General features: G+C 43.8%; 1 protein-coding gene across 5 annotated transcripts in view; it reads right to left on the bottom strand.

Moving 5' to 3' along the window:
• adamts3 (ADAM metallopeptidase with thrombospondin type 1 motif, 3) overlaps nt 1-24,779 on the bottom strand; it is a 178,981-nt gene that overhangs the window by 112,178 nt on the left and 42,024 nt on the right. For all 5 annotated transcript variants that reach the window (XM_036936580.2, XM_036936583.2, XM_036936581.2 and 2 more), the window contains 2 exons: nt 22,482-22,638; nt 10,718-10,992 (listed from right to left, as the gene is read on the bottom strand). In XM_036936580.2, the coding sequence (XP_036792475.2) occupies nt 10,718-10,992; nt 22,482-22,638 (432 nt within the window). The remainder of the gene's footprint in view (nt 1-10,717; nt 10,993-22,481; nt 22,639-24,779) is intronic.

Raw genomic sequence — 24,779 nt, 5'->3', positions numbered from 1 at the left:
ATGACCAAAAACCCAATGGTCACTCTGAAAGAGCTCCAGAGTTCCTCTGTGGAGATGGGAGAACCTTCCAGAAGGACAACCATCTCTGCAGCACTCCACGAATCAGGCCTTTATGGTAGAGAGGCCAGACGGAAGCCACTCAGTAAAAGACACATGACAGCCCGCTTGGAGTTTGCCAAAAGGCACCTAAAGACTATCAGACCATGAGAAACAAGATTCTCTGGTCTGATGAAACCAAGATTGAACCCTTTGTCCTGAATGCCAAGCGTCACATCTGGAGGAAACCTGTGTCGTGTCTTTGGCTATGCCAGATTAAGTGATTTGACATGCTATTCTATAAAATCCTTTCTCCGTAATTAATATTACCTGATTGAGCTAATCATGTAAATGTAATTAACTAGAGCTGTTATCTTCCGAATAAACTCTTAAAGACCTAGTAATATTTTACATCAATAGCAGTCAATATTAATCGTCACCTTAATTCAGTCTCTTCTGAAAGTTGTACATTCTTGGTTATCTTCACGAACCCTGGCTAACAAGTTGAATCAGCAATACAAAATTGGGTTTCATTATTTATTAACTAAATACCTAACAAATCACACAGAATTACATATACACAGAATGAATTATACCTTGATTACAAATTACGTCATAAAGGAAAACGTCCCTACCGGGCGGAACAGATATGACAGCTGGTTACACAAAAGAAAAAGGGCTGGGTTTGAGTGAAAGATCATGAAGACTGAGGGACAAAGGGAGAAGCTGTGCTATAGTAAATACAGTATCTTATGCATTCTAAATTACCGGCCATTTGGAAAAGGAAAATGCAATAAATATTTACTCTGAGCTGCGCTCCGGTAGGTTGGTGGTAGATGGAAGGCCGTGTTGCCAAACCGAGTCCTTTGTCCTTTGAAGAATGTCTCTGGTGGTCAATTGAATGCATTGTAGTAACGTCGTTGTGTGGTAGACGGGATACTCTGTCTGTTCTTTCGTAGCCCGCGTTTGCAGCTGCTGTTGCTAACTCAATGGCTAGGAGGTATCACTTCTGTAGTGAATAAGAGTTCCAAGTTCATACCATTTGCACCAAAGCTCACGCTGAGGTTGGCTTAGTTCTGTAGTTGACATGTTAGTCCTTTTAACGCAGAGTCTGCAGACCTCAAGTACTTGGAACAGGAGGTAACATTTTCGTCAAGGCTTCATATTGTGGAGCGAGAAGGGTGTGTCTGAAAAGTTGTATAACCTATGTCTGTTCACAGGGGCGGGCCACTGATTGAGCAGAGCCCTAACCTTATGAAAACCCAAATCTCTCATTTGGAAGCTAAAATTACATTTAATCTCTTCACCAATAATTTTATATTCAAACACTTCAGTTGAACAACAATTCCATGTGAATCCGATAACTCTGATGTGTAGACTTTCCACTGTAGAGTTTGTCATCCTATCATTGATGAGAATGTCCCAGATGACAACCGAACCGACATCATATTCATTAAGTACCACCGCATATGTTCAATTGGTCGGATTACCAGAATATAGTTAATTTCCCCCCACCTTCTGATGTTCCCAGAATCTTTATGTTAACCAAGGGGTTTTCAAATGTCACATCAGTAGGGTAGAGAGAGGAAAAAGGGGGTGGAAGAGGTATTTATGACTGTCATAAACCTACCCCCAGGCCAATGTCATGACACCTGATATCATCCCTATGGTGAAGCATGGTGGTGGCAGCATCATGTTGTGGGGATGTTTTTCAAAGGCAAGGACTGGGAGATAGGTCAGGATCGAGGGAAAGATAAACAGAGCAACATAGGACAAGCAACACGTAGCAGACAGATAGACAGAGCAAAAGCACAAAAACTAAATACATAAAAGCAACAAACAGCTCACCAGCTAGGACCAGTGTTTAACAGAAATATAGTAAACAGGCCAACTCTGCTGTGGGTCATGGTACTGAAGGAAGCTAGCACAACTCTGCTGTGGGTCATGGTACTGAAGGAAGCTAGCCCAACTCTGCTGTGGGTCATGGTACTGAAGGAAGCTAGCCCAACTCTGCTGTGGGTCATGGTACTGAAGGAAGCTAGCACAACTCTGCTGTGGGTATTGGTACTGAAGGAAGCTAGCCCAACTCTGCTGTGGGTATTGGTACTGAAGGAAGCTAGCCCAACTCTGCTGTGGGTATTGGTACGGAAGGAAGCTAGCACAACTCTGCTGTGGGTCATGGTACTGAAGGAAGCTAGCCCAACTCTGCTGTAGGTCATGGTACTGAAGGAAGCTAGCCCTACTCTGCTGTGGGTCATGGTCATATTTTTTATTTTTTTATTTTATTTCACCTTTATTTAACCAGGTAGGCTAGTTGAGAACAAGTTCTCATTTGCAACTGCGACCTGGCCAAGATAAAGCATAGCAGTGTGAACAGACAACACAGAGTTACACATGGAGTAAACAATTAACAAGTCAATAACACAGTAGAAAACAAAGGGGGAGTCTATATACAATGTGTGCAAAAGGCATGAGGAGGTAGGCGAATAATTACAATTTTGCAGATTAACACTGGAGTGATAAATGATCAGATGGTCATGTACAGGTAGAGATATTGGTGTGCAAAAGAGCAGAAAAGTAAATAAATAAAAACAGTATGGGAATGAGGTAGGTGAAAATGGGTGGGCTATTTACCAATAGACTATGTACAGCTGCAGCGATCGGTTAGCTGCTCAGATAGCTGATGTTTGAAGTTGGTGAGGGAGATAAAAGTCTCCAACTTCAGCGATTTTTGCAGTTCGTTCCAGTCACAGGCAGCAGAGTACTGAAACGAAAGGCGGCCAAATGAGGTGTTGGCTTTAGGGATGATCAGTGAGATCCACGTGCTGGAGCGAGTGCTACAGATGGGTGTTGCCATCGTGACCAGTGAACTGAGATAAGGCGGAGCTTTACCTAGCAAGGACTTGTAGATGACCTGGAGCCAGTGGGTCTGGCGACGAATATGTAGCGAGGGCCAGCCGACTAGAGCATACAAGTCGCAGTGGTGGGTGGTATAAGGTGCTTTAGTGACAAAACGGATGGCACTGTGATAGACTGCATCCAGTTTGCTGAGTAGAGTGTTGGAAGCCATTTTGTAGATGACATCGCCGAAGTCGAGGATCGGTAGGATAGTCAGTTTTACTAGGGTAAGCTTGGCGGCGTGAGTGAAGGAGGCTTTGTTGCGGAATAGAAAGCCGACTCTTGATTTGATTTTCGATTGGAGATGTTTGATATGAGTCTGAAAGGAAAGGAAGCTAGCCCTACTCTGCTCTGAGTCATGGTCATAAAGGAAGCTAGCCTTGTGGGTCATGGCCATAAAGGAAGCTAGCCCTACTCTGCTCTGAGTCATGTCATAAAGGAAGCTAGCCTTGTGGGTCATGGTCATAAAGGAAGCTAGCCCTACTCTGCTCTGAGTCATGTCATAAAGGAAGCTAGCCTTGTGGGTCATGGTCATAAAGGAAGCTAGCCCTACTCTGCTGTGGGTCATGGTCATAAAGGAAGCTAGCCCTACTCTGCTCTGAGTCATGGTCATAAAGGACGCTAGCCTTGTGGGTCATGGTCAAAAAGGAAGCTAGCCCTACTCTGCTCTGAGTCATGGTCATAAAGGAAGCTAGCCCTACTCTGCTCTGAGTCATGGTCATAAAGGAAGCTAGCCCTACTTTGCTCTGAGTCCATGTTCATAAAGGAAGCTAGCCTTGTGGGCCATGGTCATAAAGGAAGCTAGCCATACTCTGCTGTGGGTCATGGTCATAAAGGAAGCTAGCCCTACTCTGCTCTGAGTCATGGTCATAAAGGAAGCTAGCCCTACTCTGTTGTGGGTCATGGTCATAAAGGAAGCTAGCCCTACTCTGCTGTGGGTCATGGTCATAAAGGAAGCTAGCCCAACTCTGCTGTGGGTCATGGTACTGAAGGAAGCTAGCCCAACTCTGCTGTGGGTCATGGTCATAAAGGAAGCTAGCCTTGTGGGCCATGGTCATAAAGGAAGCTAGCCATACTCTGCTGTGGGTCATGGTCATAAAGGAAGCTAGCCCTACTCTGCTCTGAGTCATGGTCATAAAGGAAGCTAGCCCTACTCTGTTGTGGGTCATGGTCATAAAGGAAGCTAGCCCTACTCTGCTCTGAGTCATGGTCATAATGGAAGCTAGCCCTACTCTGCTGTGGGTCATGGTCATAAAGGAAGCTAGCACAACTCTGCTGTGGGTCATGGTACTGAAGGAAGCTAGCCCAACTCTGCTGTGGGTCATGGTCATAAAGGAAGCTAGCCCTACTCTGCTGTGGGTCATGGTCATAAAGGAAGCTAGCTCTACTCTGCTCTGAGTCATGGTCATAATGGAAGCTAGCCCTACTCTGCTGTGGGTCATGGTCATAAAGGAAGCCAGCCCAACTCTGCTGTGGGTCATGGTCATAAAGGAAGCTTGCCCAACTCTGCTGTGGGTCATGGTACTTGAGGAAGCTAGCCCTACTCTGCTGTGGGTCATGGTCATAAAGGAAGCTAGCCTTGTGGGCCATGGACATAAAGGAAGCTAGCCCTACTCTGCTGTGGGCCATCGACACAAAGGAAGCTAGCCCTACTCTGCTGTGGGTCTTGGTCATAAAGGAAGCTAGCCTTGTGGGTCATGGTCATAAAGCAAGCTAGCCCTACTCTGCTCTGAGTCATGGTCATAAAGGAAGCTAGCCCTACTCTGCTCTGAGTCATGGTCATAAAGGAAGCTAGCCTTGTGGGTCATGGTCATAAAGGAAGCTAGCCCTACTCTGCTCTGAGTCATGTCATAAAGGAAGCTAGCCTTGTGGGTCAAGGTCATAAAGGAAGCTAGCCCTACTCTGCTGTGGGTCATGGTCATAAAGGAAGCTAGCCTTGTGGGTCATGGTCAAAAAGGAAGCTAGCCCTACTCTGCTCTGAGTCATGGTCATAAAGGAAGCTAGCCCTATTCTGCTGTGGGTCATGGTACTGAAGGAAGCTAGCCCTACTCTGCTCTGAGTCATGGTCATAAAGGAAGCTAGCCCTACTCTGCTCTGAGTCATGGTCATAATGGAAGCTAGCCCTACTCTGCTGTGGGTCATGGTCATAAAGGAAGCTAGCCTTGTGGGTCATGATCATAAAGGAAGCTAGCCCTACTCTGCTGTGGGTCATGTCATAAAGGAAGCTAGCCTTGTGGGTCATGGTCATAAAGGAAGCTAGCCCTATTCTGCTGTGGGTCATGATCATAAAGGAAGCTAGCCCTACTCTGCTCTGAGTCATGGTCATAAAGGAAGCTAGCGCTACTCTGCTGTGGGTCATGGTCATAAAGGAAGCTAGCTCTACTCTGCTGTGGGTCATGGTCATAAAGGAAGCTAGCCCTACTCTGCTGTGGAGAGACAGAGCTATACACAGACCTCAATTTAGCAGGAGGACACAGGGCCTAGATATACTAGCAATATTAGAGTCATACACTGATCTCAGCTTAGGAGGAGGAAACACAGAAAACAGACGTTAGAGATATACTCAGAGCTCAGTTCAGCAGGGGGAAACAGAGGAAACAGGGACTAGAGTTACTAGAGATATTAACATACCTCAGTTTAGTAGGAGGAACGGGGCCCAGAGATATACACACACCTCAATTTAGCAAGAGGAATCAGAGGAAACAGGCCCTAGAGTTACTAGAGATATTAACACACCTCAGTTTAGCAGGAGGAACGGGGCCCAGAGATATACACAGACCTCAGTTTAGCAGGGGGAAACAGAGGAAACAGGAACTATAGATATACAGAAACCTGAGCTTAGAAGTCTGAAACAGAGAGCATAGATATTAGAGATTTACACAGACATCAGCTTAGCAGGAGGAAACAGAGGACACGGGAACTACAGGTACTAAAGATACACAGAAACCTCAGCTTAGCAGGAGGAAACAGAGAGTAGAGATATTATAGATATGCAGTACCAGTCAAAATGTTGTACACACCTACTCATTGAAGGGCTTTTCTTTATTTTTACAGTTTTCTACATTGTAGAATCAAAACTATGAAATGACACATGACACATATGTCATCATGTAGTAACCAAAACAGTGTTAAACAAATCAAAGTGTCACGTTCTGACCTCTATTTCCGTTGTTTTGTATTTATTTAGTATGGTCAGGGCGTGAGTTGGGTGGGCAGTCTATGTTTGTTTTTCTATGTTTTGGGGCATTTCTATGTTTTCGGCCTAGTATGGTTCTCAATCAGAGGCAGGTGTCATTAGTTGTCTCTGATTGAGAATCATACTTAGGTAGCCTGGGTTGCACTGTTTGTTGGTGGGTGATTGTTGGTGGGTGAAGTTCCTCGGCATACACATCACAGACAAACTGAATTGGTCCACTCACACAGACAGCATTGTGAAGAAGGCGCAGCAGCGCCTCTTCAACCTCAGGAGGCTGAAGAAATTCGGCTTGTCACCAAAAGCACTCACAAACTTCTACAGATGCACAATCGAGAGCATCCTGGCGGGCTGTATCACCGCCTGGTACGGCAACTGCTCCGCCCTCAACCGTAAGGCTCTCCAGAGGGTAGTGAGGTCTGCACAACGCATCACCGGGGGCAAACTACCTGCCCTCCAGGACACCTACACCACCCGATGTCACAGGAAGGCCATAAAGATCATCAAGGACATCAACCACCCGAGCCACTGCCTGTTCACCCCGCTATCATCCAGAAGACGAGGTCAGTACAGGTGCATCAAAGCTGGGACCGAGAGACTGAAAAACAGCTTCTATCTCAAGGCCATCAGACTGTTAAACAGCCACCACTAACATTGAGTGGCTGCTGCCAACACACTGACACTGACTCAACTCCAGCCACTTTAATAATGGGAATTGATGGGAAATGATGTAAATAGCCACTAGCCACTTTAAACAATGCTACCTTATATAATGTTACTTACCCTACATTATTCATCTCATATGCATACGTATATACTGTACTCTATATCATCGACTGTATCCTTATGTAATACATGTATCACTAGCCACTTTAACTATGCCACTTTGTTTACATACTCATCTCATATGTATATACTGTACTCGATACCATCTACTGTATCTTGCCTATGCTGCTCTGTACCATCACTCATTCATATATCCTTATGTACATATTCTTTATCCCCTTACACTGTGTACAAGACAGTAGTTTTGGAATTGTTAGATTACTTGTTGGTTATTACTGCATTGTCAGAACTAGAAGCACAAGCATTTCGCTACACTCGCATTAACATCTGCTAACCATGTGTATGTGACAAATACAATTTGATTTGATTTGATTGTCTATGTTGATGGCTTGTTTCAGCACAGTCCATATGCACAGTCCATATGATTAGCTTCACGGTTGTTATTTTGTTTACTGGTTTTGTATAGTTTTCAGTGTTCACTACTTTCTTTATTAAAGATTGACCATGGACACTTTCCACGCCGCGTATTGGTCCTCAGATCCTTTTCGCCTCTCCTCTTCAGATGAAGAGGAGGACGACCGTGACAGAATCACCCACCAACCAAGGACCAAGCGGTGTGGTAAAAGGCAGCGACGGCAGCAGCAGCAGCAGCAACAACAGCGGCCAGCTTCACAGGACTACACAACTTGGGAGGAGATAGACAGATGGGCGATCGACCCAGGGAGAGTACCGGAGCCCGCCTGGGATTCGATGGAGCAGTGCAAGGAGGGTTACAGGAGAATGAGGTTGGCGAAGGCAGCACGGCAGTGCGACAGGTACGAGAGGCAGCCCCCCCCCAAAATTGGGGGGGGAACACGAGGGGTGGAGCTAAGCCAGGTAGCAGACCTGCGCTCACTCCTCGTGCTTATTATAAGCAGCGCGTTACTGGTCAGGCACCGTGTTATGCGGTTAAGCGCACGGTGTCGCCAGTACGTGTCCATAGACCGGTGCGCTATTTTGGGGCGCTATTTTGGGGCTGTTTTGGGGCATTTCTATGTTTTCGGCCTAGTATGGTTCTCAATCAGAGGCAGGTGTCATTAGTTGTCTCTGATTGAGAATCATACTTAGGTAGCCTGGGTTGCACTGTTTGTTGGTGGGTGATTGTCTATGTTGATGGCTTGTTTCAGCACAGTCCATATGATTAGCTTCACGGTTGCTATTTTGTTTACTGGTTTTGTATAGTTTTCAGTGTTCAGACCTTCATGGTCAAATTTCTGCAAAGAAACCACTACTAAAGGACACCAATAAGAAGAAGAGACTTGATTGGGCCGAGAAACACAAGCAATGGACATTAGACCGGTGGAAATCTGTCCTTTGGTCTGATGAGTCCAAATTTCTGATTTTTGGTTCCAACTGCCGTGTCTTTGTGAGACGCAGAGTAGGTGAACAGATGATGTCCGCATGTGTGGTTCTCACCAGGAAGCATGGAGGAGGTGTGGGGGTGCTTTGCTGGTGACACTGTCTGTGAAGTATTTAGATTTCAAGGCAAACTTAACCAGCATGGCTACCACAGCATTCTGCAGCGATACTCCATCCCATCTGGTTTGCGCTTAGTGGGACTATCATTTGTTTTTCAATAGGACAATGATCCAACACACCTCCAGACTGTATTTTTAATATTTTTAAATGTTTTAATTAATATTTATTTAACTAGACAAGTCAGTTAAGAACAAATTCTTATTTACAATGGCGGCCTACCCCGCCCAAACCAGGACGACACTGGGGCAATTGTTCACGGCTCTATGGGACCACTGCGCCACTCGGGAGCCTGTGTCAGGGCTATTTGACCAAGAAGAAGAGTGATGGAGTACTGTATCAGATGACCTGGCCTCCACAATCCCCTGACCTCAACCTAATTGAGATGGTTTGGGATGAGTTGGACTGCAGAGTGAAAGAAAAACAGCCAACAAGTGCTCGGCATATGTGGGGACTCCTTCAAGACTGTTGGAAAAGCATTCCAGGTGAAGCTGGTTGAGAGAATGCCAAGAGTGTGCAAAGCTGTCAAGGCAAAGCGTGGCTACTTTGAAGAATCTCAAATATCATATTTTTAGATTAGTTTAACACTTTTTTGGTTACTACACGATTCCATATGTGTTATTTCATCATTTTGATGTCTTCACTATTATTCTCCAATGTAGAAAATAGTAAAAATAAAGAAAACAGCTGGAATGAGTAGGTGTGTCAACTTTTGACTGGTACTGTTACACAGACCTCAATTTAGCAGGAGGAAACAGGGACTAGAGATAGGGATATACACTGACCTCAACTTAGCAGGGGGAAACAGAGACTAGATATACACAGACCTCAACTTAGCAGGGGGAAACAGAGACTAGAGATATACACAGACCTCAACTTAGCAAGGGGAAACAGAGACTAGATATACACAGACCTCAACTTAGCAAGGGGAAACAGAGCCTAGATATACACAGACCTCAACTTAGCAGGGGGAAACAGAGCCTAGAGATATACACAGACCTCAACATAGCAGGGGGAAATACGTACAGACCTCAGTTTAGCAGGAGAAAACAGAGACTATATATATATATATATATGTATAGACCTCAACTTATTAAGAGGAAACGGGGTCAAGAGATATACACAGACCTCAACTTAGCAGGGGGAAACAGAGACTAGATATATACAGCTTGCAGCTCCTTCAGGATTTTCTTTGGTCTCTTTGTTGCCTCTCTGATTAATGCCATCCATGCCTGGTCCGTGAGTTTTGGTGGGCGGCCCTCTCTTGGCAGGTTTGCTGTTGTGCCATATTCTTTCCATTTTTTAACAATGGATTTAACGGTGCTCTGTGGGATGTCCAATGTTTACATATTTTTCTATAACCCAACCCTGATCTGTACTTCTCCACAACTTTGTCCCTGACCTGTTTGGAGAGCTCCTTGGTCTTCATGGTGCTACTTGATTGGTGGTGCCTCTTGCTTAGTGGTGTTACAGACTGGGGCCTTTCAGAACAGGCATATATATACACTGAGATCATGTGACACTTAGTTTGCACACAGGTGGATTTTATTCAATTAATTATGCGACTTCTGAAGGTAATTGGGGTGGCAGGTAGCCTAGTGGTTGGAGCATTGGACTACTAACCGAAAGGTTGCAAAAACTGTCAAGGTACAAAATATATTGTTATGCCGCTGAACAAGGCAGTTGACCCACTGTTCCTAGGCCGTCATTGAAAATAAGAATTTGTTCTTCACTGATCTGTGTAATTAAATAAAAAAGGTACAAAAAAAATTGGTTTCACCAGATCTTATTTAGGGTCTTCATAGAAAAGGGGAGAATACATATGCACGCACCGCACCATTTTTCCATTTTAGATTTTTTTGCATTTTTTTAAACAAGTTATTTTTTTCATTTCACTTCATCAATTTGGACTATTTTGTGTATGTCCATTACATGAAATCCAAATAAAAATCCATTTAAACAACAGGTTGTAATGTATGAAAATAGGAAAAACGCCAAGGGGGTGAATAATTTTGCAAGGCACTGTACACAGAGCTAAATGTATCAGGAGGAGAAAGAGAAGTGACTAACAATGAGGGTTAGAGTTAGATAAGAGAAGCGACTAACAATGAGGGTTAGAGTTAGATAAGAGAAGTGACTAACAATGAGGGTTAGAGTTAGATAAGAGAAGCGACTAACAATGAGGGTTAGAGTTAGATAAGAGAAGTGACTAACAATGAGGGTTAGAGTTAGATAAGACAAGTGACTAACAATTAGGGTTAGAGTTAGATAAGAGAAGAAGTGACTTACAATGTTCATGAGGGTCAGCAGGTAGTTCTGCACATGCTCCTTGCCATGGAAACGCACCACGGAATAGTCGACACCCAGGAGAACTTCAATGTTGTAGTCGTCATCTCCGGCGTGGCGGCGCTTCCTCACCGCCTGGTTCACCTGCCGGGACACCTGGTCTAGAACCCCCGGAACACCTGGCAGGGACAACTGGTCTAGAACCCCCGGAACACCTGGCAGGGACACCTGGTCTGGAATCCCCAGAACACCTGGTAGGGACAGCTCTATTTCTGGTTCTGGAGAGGAAGGATGAACAGACAGTTATCTGTAAACTTTTCACTGACAGCTAACTTTTTAGTTAAAGTTTTTATTTGGGTGGTTTGCTAGCTGACTGCTAACTTTTCATTTGGGTGGTTAGCTAGCCAACAGCTATGTCTTAACTTCAGATTTCAGATAGCCGAGTTTGTGTGTAGAGGTGTTCTTGGAGACCCCTCCGGCTAGAATGCTTGTTTGTTCTAGATTATAACAACATTTTCCAGAAACCTAAATTACGTGACAAATCAGTCAATCAACATCACTTCTGAGCACAGTCTAGGTTGCATTCCAGGTTGATTTTGGAATGCGATAACAGAAAAAGAAGATACATCAATTCCATCTTACAATGTCTTCAGAACATGTAAAAATGTGAATCATTGGTTATAAATCTCATTTTTATATTGAAATAAAAAGTGTTTAGGTTGTTAGCCAGAAAGTTAGCAATGTAAGGTAGGCTACATTGTTATATAACGTTATAACTAGCTATCTAATGTGAGCTAATGGCCTTCCCTTGAATTTCACTGCCTGATAAAAGATTGGATTTCAATCTGACGAGAGCTAGCAAGCTAAATTGGTAGCTACATTAGCTAGCTATCACACTTGTGGAAAAAAAGTTAAACAATATATTTTCATTTTCAAAGCTTTGCATTCACGGAAAATAGCTTGGCTTGGCTTACTTGGTAACATTAGTCCTTTGCCCTTTTGACTCCAATACTTGGTATGGCCCCTTGCATTCTCAAAAGCTGGTAGTCAGTCCTTCGCAAGCTAGCTACCTAGTTAGACTAGCTAGATCTCTAGCAAGATATGTTTTTCAAACTTGTTGGCATTGGGCAATCGGCAGGATCCAGGTATCGACCACAACGAGTACTGTCATGCAACATACAGACACTATGTTGTTTGGCAGTATTGAGCCCTGGGACGAGGGAAAAGAGTGGTGTACCCAAGCTGATGTGTCAATATGTTGTTTGGCAGTATTGAGCACTTGGATGAGGGAACACAGTGGTAATCCCTAGCTGTTGTGACAATATGTTTGGCAGTATTGTGCACTTGGATGAGGGAACACAGTGGTAATCCCTAGCTGTTGTGACAATATGTTTGGCAGTATTGAGCACTTGGACGAGGAAACAGAGTGGTGATCCCTAGCTGTTGTGACAATATATTGATGGGAGTATTGAGTCCTGGGACGAGGAAACAGAGTGGTGATCCCTAGCTGTTGTGACAATATATTGATGGGAGTATTGAGTCCTGGGACGAGGAAACAGAGTGGTGATCCCTAGCTGTTGTGACAATATATTGATGGGAGTATTGAGTCCAGGGACGAGGAAACCGAGTGGTGATCCCTAGCTGTTGTGTAAATATGTTGTTGGCAGTAAGGAGCACTGAGACGAGGGAACAGAGTGGGGATCGATAGCTGTTGTGACAATATGATGTTTGGTAGTATTCCATCTACATGGAATAGTGGGCTGGCTAACGAATCACTAACCAACACCCATCAACATGGAAGTGTAAACTGACAAACCACTCACTAACCCACACCCATCAACATGGAAGTGTAAACTGACTAACCACTCACTAACCCACACCCATCAACATGGAATTAGTATCAATGATGTCGCTCTCACTGCTGGTGTTTCTCTGATCCAACCTCTACGCAGACGACACCATTCTGTATACCTCTGTCCCTTCGTTGGACACTGTTAACTAACCTCCAGATGAGCTTCAATGCCATAAATCTCTCCTTCCGTGGCCTCCAATTGCTCTTAAATACAAGTAAAACTAAATGCATGCTCTTCAACTGATCGCTGCCCGCACCTGTCCGCCCGTCTAGCATCACTACTCTGGACGGTTCTGACTTATGTGGACAACTACAAATACCTAGGTGTCTGGTTAGACTGTAAACTCTCCTTCCAGACTCACATTAAGTATCTCCAATCCAAAATTAAATCTAGAATCAGCTTCCTATTTCGCAACTAAGCCTCCTTCACTCATGCCTCCAAACATTCCCTCGTAAAATGGACTATCTTACCGATCCTCGACTTCGGCGATGTCATTTACAAAATAGTCTCCAACACTCTACTCAGCAAATTGGATGCAGTCTATCACAGTGCCATCTGTTTTGTCACCAAAGCCCCATATACTACCCACCACTGCGACCTGTATGATCTCGTTGTCACCAAACCCACTGGCTCTAGGTCATCTACAAGTCTCTGCTAGGTAAAGCCCCGCCTTATCTCAACTCACTGGTCAACATAGCAGCACCCACCCATAACCGCAAATCCTCACGTCCTTGGAACAGGGTGTTACAATTCTTCCTTTGGCCACCTCTCCTTCCAGTTCTCTGCTGCCAATGACTGGAACGAACTGCAAAAATCTCTGACGCTGGAGACTCTTACCTCTCTCACTAGCTTTAAGCACCAGCTGTCAGAGCAGCTGACAGATCACTGCACCTGTACACAGGTGTACAGCTCATCTGTAAATAGGCCATCCAATCTACCTCATCCCCATACTGTATTTATTTATTTATTTATTTATTTATTTATTTATCTTGCTCCGTTGCACCCCAGTATCTCAACTTGCACATTCAGCTTCTGCACAGCCTACCATTCCAGTGTTTAATTGCTATATTGTAATTACTTTGCCACCATGGCCTATTTATTGCCTTACCTCTCTTATCCTACCTCATTTGCACATGCTGTATATAGATTATTATACTGTATTATTGATTGTATGTTTGTTTATTCCATGTGTAACTCTGTGCTGTTTTATGTGTCGAACAGCTTTGCTTTATCTTGGCCAGGTCACCGTTGCAAATGAGAACTTGTTCTCAACTAGCCTACCTGGTTAAATAAAAGGTGAAATAAAATAAAATGGAAAAGTAGACTCGCTAACCACTCACACCCACCAGATGGAAAAGTAGGCCGTCAAAACACTGACAACCATCTACATGGAACGGTAGTCTAGCAACCCACTCACACCTGCCTACATGGAAAAGTAGGCTGGCTAACCACTCACAACCATCAACATGGAATTGTAGGATACCTAATCACTGTCTTTGGCTATGCCGGATTAAGTGATATGACATGCTATTCTATAAAATAATTTCTCTGTAAATAATATTACCTGATTTAAGCTAATGTAATTAACTAGAAAGTTGGGGCACCACAAAATAATGTTTATAGAGCTGTTATCTTCCGAATAAACTCTTAAAGACCTGGTAATCTTTTACCTCAATAGCAGTCAATATTTAATTGTCACCTTATTTAGTCTCATTTGAAAGTTGCAAATCCTTGGTTATCTTCACGAACCCTGGCTAACAAGTTGAATCAGCAATACAAAATTTGGTTTAATTATTTATTTACTAAATAATCACACAGAATTACATTTACACAGAATGGATCACACATTGATTACAAATTATGTCATAAAGAAAACGTCCCTGGCGGACGGAACAGATATGACGGCTGGTTACACAAAGAAAGGGGGTTGGGTTTTGAATGAAAGAGCGGGAAGACTGAGGAACAAAAAAGATTGTGTCTCTATCGGGCCGTAGGCAGCTTTATCGTTCTAAATAACCGCCCATTTGGAAAAGGAAAATGCAATAAATATTTACTCTGAGCTGCGCTTTGATCAGTTGGTCGTAGATGGAAGGCCGGGTTGTCCTTTAAAGAATTCTGGTGGTAGAACGGACACTTGGTAGTAATGTCGTCGTGTGGTAGAACAGATACTCTGTCCGTCCTCTCCTAGCCCACGTCTAAAGTGGCTGCGCTAACGCAACGGCTAGGAGGTATCACTTTTTAGTGAATAAGAGTTCAATGTTCATACCAAGTTGCCATACTTTTAGCTCATGCTATATTCTGTCTGGTAGTCGAAATTCATATTTTTGGCGTGTGGATCGTCATCTTCACGTTGAAATTTGATGCTAAATTATTTTGGTTCTTGTCGTTCACCCACGCTGATGTTGGCTTAGTTCTGTAGGTGACCTTGTCCTTTTTAACGTGGGGACCGTAAATCCTCACGTCCTTGGAACAGGGTGTTACATTTTCGTAAAGGGGCTTATATAGGGTTGGGAGAGAGGGCCGTGTTTCATAGTTTACAACCAGTGTCTGTTCACATGGGCAGGGCCACTAAAATGAGCATAGTTCACTCATGAAAACCAATCTCATTTAGAAGCTAAAATTACATTTAATCTTTTCACAAATAGTTTCATATTTAAACATTTAAATTGCACAACAATTCCATGTGAATCTGATAACTAGAATGTGTAGACTTTACAAGATACCAATAATGTCGTCCTATCATCAGTAATAATGTCTCAGACGCCAACTGATCTGACATCATATTCATTAAGTACAAAAGCAAGGGCCTCCCGGGTGGCAGAGTGGTTAAGGGTGCTGTACTGCAGCGCCAGCTGTGCCACCAGAGACTCTGGGTGCGCCCTGGCGACGCACAATTGGCCTAGCGTCGTTAGGGAGGGGTTGGCCGGTAGGGATATCCTTGTCTCATCGCGTACCAGCGACTCCTGTGGCGGGCCAGGCGCAGTGCACGCTAACCAAGGTTGCCAGGTGCATGGTGTTTTCTCCGACACATTGGTACGGCTGGCTTCCAGGTTGGATGCGCGCTGTGTTAAGAAGCAGTGCGGCTTGGTTGGGTTGTGTATTGGAGGATGCATGACTTTCGACCTTCGTCTCTCCCGAGCCCGTACGGGAGGTGTAGCGATGAGACAAGATAGTAGCTACTAATAATTGGATACCATGAAAAAGGGGGCAAACATTTTTTTTTAAGTACAAGCGCATATTTTGAATGGTTGGATTACCGAAATATGGTTCCGTTTCCCACCTTTTGATGTTCCCAGAATCTCTATGTTAACAAAGGGCTTTTCAAGAGTCAACTCTATAGAGTAGAGAGAGAAACAGGGGGTGGGGGGGGGGGTGGTATTTATGTATTTATCATCAACCTACCCCAACATGATGAAACCACTCACACCAATCTACATGGAATAGTAGGATACCTAACCACTAACACCAATCTACATAGAATAGTAGGCTGGCTAACCACTCACATCCACCTACATAGGAAAGTAGGCTGGCTAACCACTCACATCCATGGAATAGTAGGCTGGTTAACCACTCACATCCATCTACATGGAATAGTAGGCTGGCTAACCACTCACACCAATCTACATGGAATAGTAGGCTGGTTAACCACTCACACCAATCTACATGGAATACTAGACTGGTTAACCACTCACACCAATCTACATGGAATAGTAGGCTGGTTAACCACTCACATTCATGGAATAGTAGGCTGGCTAACCACTCACACCAATCTACATGGAATAGTAGGCTGGTTAACCACTCACATTCATGGAATAGTAGGCTGGCTAACCACTCACACCAATCTACATGGAATAGTAGGCTGGTTAACCACTCACACCAATCTACATGGAATAGTAGGCTGGTTAACCACTCACACCAATCTACATGGAATAGTAGGCTGGTTAAGCACTCACATCCATCTAAATGGAATAGTAGGCTGGCTAACCACTCACACCAATCTACATGGAATAGTAGGCTGGTTAACCACTCACATCCATGGAATAGTAGGCTGGTTAACCACTCACATCCATCTACATGGAATAGTAGGCTGGTTAACCACTCACACCAATCTACATGGAATACTAGACTGGTTAACCACTCACACCAATCTACATGGAATAGTAGACTGGTTAACCACTCACATCCATGGAATAGTAGGCTGGTTAACCACTCACATTCATGGAATAGTAGGCTGGCTAACCACTGACATCCATCTACATGGAATAGTAGGCTGGCTAACCACTGACATCCATCTACATTGAATAGTAGGCTGGTTAACCACTCACATCCATCTACATGGAATAGACTGGTTAATCACTCACATCCATGGAATAGTAGGCTGGTTAACCACTCACATTCATGGAATAGTAGGCTGGTTAACCACTGACATCCATCTACATGGAATAGTAGGCTGGCTAACCACTCACACCAATCTACATGGAATAGTAGGCTGGTTAACCACTCACATCCATGGAATAGTAGGCTGGTTAACCACTCACATCCATCTACATGGAATAGTAGGCTGGTTAACCACTCACACCAATCTACATGGAATAGTAGACTGGTTAACCACTCACACCAATCTACATGGAATAGTAGGCTGGTTAACCACTCACATCCATCTACATGAAATAGTAGGCTGGCTAACCACTCACACCAATCTACATGGAATAGTATGCTGGTTAACCACTCACACCAATCTACATGGAATAGTAGGCTGGTTAACCACTCACATCCATGGAATAGTAGGCTGGTTAACCACTCACATCCATCTACATGGAATAGTAGGCTGGCTAACCACTCACATCCATGGAATAGTAGGCTGGTTAACCACTCACATCCATCTACATGGAATAGTAGGCTGGCTAACCACTCACACCAATCTACATGGAATAGTAGGCTGGTTAACCACTCGCACCAATCTACATGGAATAGTAGGCTGGTTAACCACTCACATCCATGGAATAGTAGGCTGGTTAACCACTCACATCCATCTACATGGAATAGTAGGCTGGCTAACCACTCACACCAATCTACATGGAATAGTAGGCTGGTTAACCACTCACACCAATCTACATGGAATAGTAGGCTGGTTAACCACTCACATCCATGGAATAGTAGGCTGATTAACCACTCACACCCACCTACATGGAATAGGAGGCTGGTTAACCACTAACCCACCTACATAGAATAGTAGGCTGGCTAACCACTAACCCACCTACATAGAATAGTAGGCTGGTTAACTACTAACCCACCTACATGGAATAGTAGACTGGCAAACCACTTACACCAATCTACATGGAATTATGATAAGCTGTAGACCACACTATCGACCAAGAGAGTTCTCATCTATAATATTCATAGCCGTCTATTTACCACCACAGAACTATGCTGGCACTAAGACCGCTCTCAACCAACTCTATAAGGCCATAAGCAAACAAGAAAATGCTCACCAAGAAGCGGCGCTCCTAGTGGCCGAGGACTTTAATGCAGCCACACTTAAATCTGTTTTACGAAATTTTACCAGCATGTCACATATGCAACCAGAGAAAAAAAAATCCTAGACCACCTTTATTCCACACACAGAGATGCATACAAAGCTCTCCCCCGCCCTCCATTTGACAAATCTGACCATAATTATATTCCTGCTTACAAGCAAAAACTAAAGCAGGAAGTACCAGTGACTCGCTCAATACAGAAGTGGTCAGATGACGCGGATGCTACACTACAGGACTGTTTTGCTAGCACAGACTGGAATATGTTCCGTGATTCATTCATCCAATGGCATTGAAGAGTACACCACCTCAGTCATCGACTTCATCAATAAGTGCATTGACAACGTCGTCCCCACAGTGACTGTACGTACATATCCCAACCAGAAACCATGGATTACAAGCAACCTCTGCATCGAGCTAAAGGCTAGATTTGCCGCTTTCAAGGAGTGAGAGACTAATCCGGACGCTTATAAGAAATCCCATTATGCACTCAGACGAACCATCAAAGAAGCAAAGCATCAATACACGATTAAGATTGAATCCTACTACACTGGCTCTGACACTCGTCGGATGTGACAGGGCTTTGAAAACTTTTACGGACTACAAAGGGAAACCCAGATGTGAGCTGCACATTGACGCGAGCATACCAGATGAACTAAATGCCTTTTATGCTCACTTTGAGGCAAGCAACACTGAAGCATTCACGAGAGCACCAGCTGTTCTGGATGTATGTGTGATAACATTCTCGTTAGCCGATGTGAACAAAACCTTTAAACAGGTCAACATTCACAAAGCCGCTGGGCCAGATGGATTACCAGGACGTGTACTCAAATCATGCGCTGACCAACTGGCAAGTGTCTTCACTGACATTTTCAACCTCTCCCTGACCGAGTCTGTAATACCTACATGTTTCAAGCAGACCACCATAGTCCCTGTGCCTAAGGAAGCGAAGGTCACCTGCTTAAATGTTTACCGCCCCGTGGCACTCACGTCGGTAGCCATGAAGTGCTTTGAAAGGCTGGTCATGGCTCACGTCGACAGCATCCTTCCGGATGCCCCGGACACACACTCCAATTCGCATACCGCCCAGACAGATACACAGATAACGCAATCTCAATCGCACTCCACACTGCCTTTTCTCACCTAGACAAAAGGAACACCAATGTGAGAATGCTGTTTTTTGACTATAGCTCTGTGTTCAACACCATAGTGCCCACGAATCTCATCACTAAGCTAGGGACTCTGGGACTAAACACTTTCCTCTGCAACTGTATCCTGGACTTCCTGACGGGCAGACCCCAGGTGGTAAGAGTGGGCAACAACACGTCTGCCACGCTGATCCTTAACACGGGGGCCCCTCAGGGGTAGGTACATAGTCCCCTCCTGTATTCTGTTCACCCATGACTGCGTGGCCAAACACGACTCCAACACCATCAATAAGTTTGCTGACAACACAACAGTGGTAGGCCTGATCACCAACAACGATGACACGGCCTCAGGAGGTCAGAGAACTGACAGTGTGGTGCCAGGACAACAACCTCTCCCTCAATGTCAGCAAGACAAAGGAGCTGATCGTGGACTACAGGAAAAGGTGAGCCGAACAGGCCCCCATTAACATTGACGGGGCTGTAGTGGAGCGGGTCGAGAGTTTCAAGTTCCTTGGTGTCCACACCACCAATGAAATATCATGGTCCAAACATACCAAGACAGTCGTGAAGAGGGAATGACAAAACCTTTTCCCCCTCAGGAGACCCCCCCAAGCCATAAGACTACGAACAATTAATTAAATTGCCGCCAGACAATTTACATTGACACCCCTCCCCTCCCTTTTGTACACTGCTGCTACTCGCTGTTTAGTATCTATGCATAGTCACTTCACCCCCACCTATTTTTTTTTTTTTTTCACCTTTATTTAACCAGGTAGGCTAGTTGAGAACAAGTTCTCATTTACAACTGTGACATGGCCAAGATAAGGCATAGCAGTGTGAACAGACAACACAGAGTTACACATGGAGTAAACAATTAACAAGTCAATAATACAGTAGAAAAAAGGAGTCTATATACATTGTGTGCAAAAGGCATGAGGAGGTAGGCGAATAATTACAATTTTGCAGATTAACACTGGAGTGATAAATGATCAGATGGTCATGTACAGGTAGAGATATTGGTGTGCAAAATTACCTCAACTAACCTGTACCCCCGCACACTGACTCGGTACCGGTGCCCCCTGTATATAGCCTCATTATTGTTATTCTTATTGTGTTAGTTTATATTATTACTTTTTATTTTAGTCTTTTTAACTTTTTATTTTTTGAACTGCACTGTTGATTAAGGGCTTGTAAGTAAGCATTTCACGGTAAAGTCTACGCAAAGTCGGCGCATGTGACAAATAAAGTTTGATTTGATTAGTAATCTGACTAAACACTCACTAACTACTCATCCATCTACATGGAATAGTACGCTGGCTAACCATTCACATTCATCTACATGGAACAGTAGGCTGGTTAACCACTCACATCCATCTACATGGAGTAGTAGGCTGGCTAACCATTCACATCCATCTACATGGAACAGTAGGCTGGCTAACCACTCACATCCATCTACATGGAGTAGTAGGCTGGCTAACCACTCACATCCGTCTACATGGAGTAGTAGGCTGGCTAACCACTCACATCCATCTACATGGAACAGTAGGCTGGCTAACCACTCACAACCATCTACATGGAAGACTTCTACCATACCTCTAACAGACTCATTATAACATCAGCAGATGTCAGGTGAGTGATGCAGACTACTCTGGGTGCTTCATTAACTATTCATCTGTAGTTTTACACAAACAAACACACACACACACACACACACCACACACCTGATATGCCAGGATAGTGGGTTCAATTACCGGTTCAATTCCCGGCACCATCCACACGTAAAAAATGATGGGGCAAGAATGTAAGTCACTTTGGTTAAAAGTGTCTGCTAAATTATACAATATACTGTACATACACGCACTACCGTTCAAAGGTTTGGGGTCACTTAGAAATGTCCTTGTTTTTGAGAGAAAAGCACATTTTTTGTCCATTAAAATAACATCAAAGTGATCAGAAATACAGTGTAGACATTGTTAATGTTGTAAATGACTATTGTAGCTGGAAACGGCAGATTTTTTATGGAATAACTACATAGATGTACAGAGGCCCATTATCAACAACCATCACTCCTGTGTTCCAATGGCACGTTGTGTTAGCTAATCCGAGGCTAATTGATCTTTAGAAAACCCTTTTGCAATTATGTTAGCACAGCTGAAAACTGTTGTCCTTAAAGAAGCAATAAAACTGGCCCTTTTTTTTTTAGAATAGATGAGTATCTGGAACATCAGCATTTCTGGGTTCGATTACAGGCTCAAAAAGGCCAGAAACAAAGAACTACTTCTGAAACCCGTCAGTCTATTCTTGTTCTGAGAAATGAAGGCTATTCCATGCGAGAGAAAAAAGCCATCTCTGTCAAGTGTGTCATTTTCCCCATATTTTCTTTTTATTGGCCAGTCTGAGGTATGTTTTTTTCTTTGCAACTCTGCCTAGAAGGCCAGCGTCCCGGAGTTGCCTTTTCACTGTTGACATTGAGACTGGTGTTTTGCGGGTACTATTTAATGAAGCTGCCAGTTGCGGACTTGTGAGGCGTCTGTTCCTCAAACTAGACACTAATGTACTTGTCCTCTTTCTCAGTTGTGCACCGGGGCCTCCCACTCCTTTTTCTATTCTGGATAGAACGAGTTTGCGCTGTTCTGTGAAGGGAATAGTACACAACGTTGTACGAGATCTTCAGTTTCTTGGCAATTTCTCACATGTAATAGCCTTCATTTCTCAGAACAAGAATAGATTGACGAGTTTCAGATGAAAGTACTTTGTTTCTGGCCATTTTGAGCCTGTAATTGAACCCACAAATGCTGTTGCTCCAGATACTCAACTGGTCTAAAGAAGGCCAGTTGTATTGCTTCCTTAATCAGGAAAACAGTTTTCAGCTGTGCAAACATAATTGCAAAAGGGTTTTCTAATGATTTATTCGAATTTTAAAATTATAAACTTGGATAAGTTAATACAACACGCCATTGGAACACAGGAGTGATGGTTGCTGATAATGGGCCTCTGTACGCCTATGTAGATTTTACATTTGAAAAAAATCAGCCGTTTCCAGCTACAATAGTCATTTACAACATTAACAATGTCTACACTGTATTTCTGATCAATTTGATGTTATTTTAATGGACAAAACATTTGCTTTTCTTTCAAAAACATGAAAATTGCTAAGTGAACCCAAACTTTTGAATGGTAGTATATATATATATATATATATATATCACACACAAGCATACACACAGCTTACCTTCCAGTTGGTAGTCCAGTGAGATGTCAGAGGGGGCCTGTAGAACAGCAGATCTCCTGTAGACAACATGGACTCTGCCCTGGTCCTCATGTTCCTGAGTCCCTCTCTCCAATGGCTCAATGAAGTACTCATCTGAGTCTGTCCGGATCATACCAGCCTGAAGAGAGAGCGGGAAAATCTATATATGGCCAAATGGGTGATTCTTCAGAAGTGATGGGAATGGAAATGAAAGGGATACCTAGTCATTTGCACAACTGAAAAGTTGAACGCATTTAACACAATCCCTTTGATTCAGAGAGGTGCGGGAGGCTGCCTTAATCACTGTCATCGGCGCCCGGGGAGCAGTTGTTGTTGTTGGGGGTTAACTGCATTGCTTAAGTGAAGAACGGCAGATTTTTCCACCTTGCCAGCTCAGGGATTTGAAGCAGCGACCTTTTACTGACCCAACGCTCTTGAAAGTGCTAGGCAACCACAATTGCAGTCCCACCTCAAAAACAACCATTTAAAAAAGTTAAGTCTCCAATCTTACATTTATTTACATCATGATTTGTTCTAATTCAATCCAATGCAATAACAAGCACATTGTCACGTTCTGACCATAGAGAGCCCTTATTTTCTATGGTAGAGTAAATCAGGGCATGACTGGGGGGTTTTCTAGTTATTATTTTCTATGGTGGGTTCTAGTTTAGTTTTTCTATGTTGGTGTTTGGTATGATTCCCAATTAGAGGCAGCTGGTAATCGTTGTAATCATATTTTAAGTAGCATGTTACATCTCATGTTACATCTCTTTGTTACGGTTCGTTGTTACAATGTGATTTTCTGGATTTTGTTTCTCATTTTGTCTGTCATAGTTGAAGTGTACCTATGATGAAAATTACAGGCCTCTCTCATCTTTTTAAGTGGGAGAACTTGCACAATTGGTGGATAACTAAATACTTTTTTGCCCCACTGTACATATCTACCTCAAATACCTTATTATTATCTATCCTGACACATAGTCACTTTACCCTGCCTTCATGTATTTACCCTGCTTTCATGTACATATCTACCTCAAATACCTTATTATTATCTATCCTGATGCAATGTCACTTTTCCCTGCTTTCATGTACGTACACTACATGACCATAAGTATGTGGACACCTGCTCATCCAACATCCCATTCCAAAATCATGGGCATTAACAAGGAGCTGTTCCCCCCTTTGCTGCCATAATAGCCTCCACTCTTCTGGGAAGGCTTTCCACTAGTTGTTGGAACATTGCTGCGGGGACTTGCTTCCATTCAGCCACAAGAGCGTTAGTGAGGGGTGATTAGCACTGGTGTTGGGTGATTAGGCCTGGCTCGCAGTTGGAGTTCCAATTCATCCCAAAAGTGTTAGAGGGGGTTGAGGTCAGGGTTCTGTGCAGGCCAGTCAAGTTCTTCCACACGGATCTCGACAAACCATTTCTGTATGGACCTCGCTTTGTGCATGGGGGCATTGCCATGCTGAAACAGGAAAGGGCCTTCCCCAAACTGTGGCCAAAAAGTTGGAAACACAGAATCGTCTGGAATGTCATTGTATGCTGTAGCGCTAAGATTTCCCTCCACTGGAACTAAGGGGCCTAGCCCAAACCATGAAAAACAGCCCCAGACCATTATTCCTCCTCCACCAAACATTGCAGCTGGCACTATGCATTGGGGCAGGTAGCGTTCTCCTGATTTCCACCAAACCCAAATGCGTCCATCGGACTGCCAGATGGCGCCGGAAGGGATGGCTGCCGTTTAAAGGGCTCCTAACCAACTGTGCTATTTTGTTCATTTATTTATTTACTTTTTTACTTATTTTGTACATAATGTTTCTGCTACTGTTTCTTATGACCGAAAATAACTTCTGGACATCAGAACAGCGATTACTTACCTCGAACTCGACAAAGATTTTTTATTTAACAAGTCCGACGCAAAGGATATACTGCTTTCTCGGGAATGGGCCAGATCCCCGTCATTTGCATGTAGAAAAGACGGAGAAAAAGGGGGCGGAGGTCAGGCTGCCTTCTGATAATTCGTAGGTGAGTAAACCTCCACTACCATCGGTTCTATTGGCCAACATGCAATAATTTTGCTTGCAAGCAAAAACAGAAGCAGGAAGTACCAGTGACTCACTCAATACGGAAATGGTCAGATGATGTCTATGCTACAGGCCTGTTTTGCTAGCACATACTTGAATATGTTCCGGGATTCATCCAATGGCATTGAGGAGTATACCACCCAACCAGAAGCCATGGATTACAGGCAACATCCACATCGAGATAAAGGTTGGAGC

Source organism: Oncorhynchus mykiss, chromosome 11, assembly GCF_057628025.1.
Source record: "Oncorhynchus mykiss isolate SJ-2025 chromosome 11, ASM5762802v1, whole genome shotgun sequence".
NCBI classification, from domain to species: Eukaryota; Metazoa; Chordata; class Actinopteri; order Salmoniformes; family Salmonidae; genus Oncorhynchus; species Oncorhynchus mykiss.
This window is presented reverse-complemented; position numbering and strand designations above follow the sequence as displayed.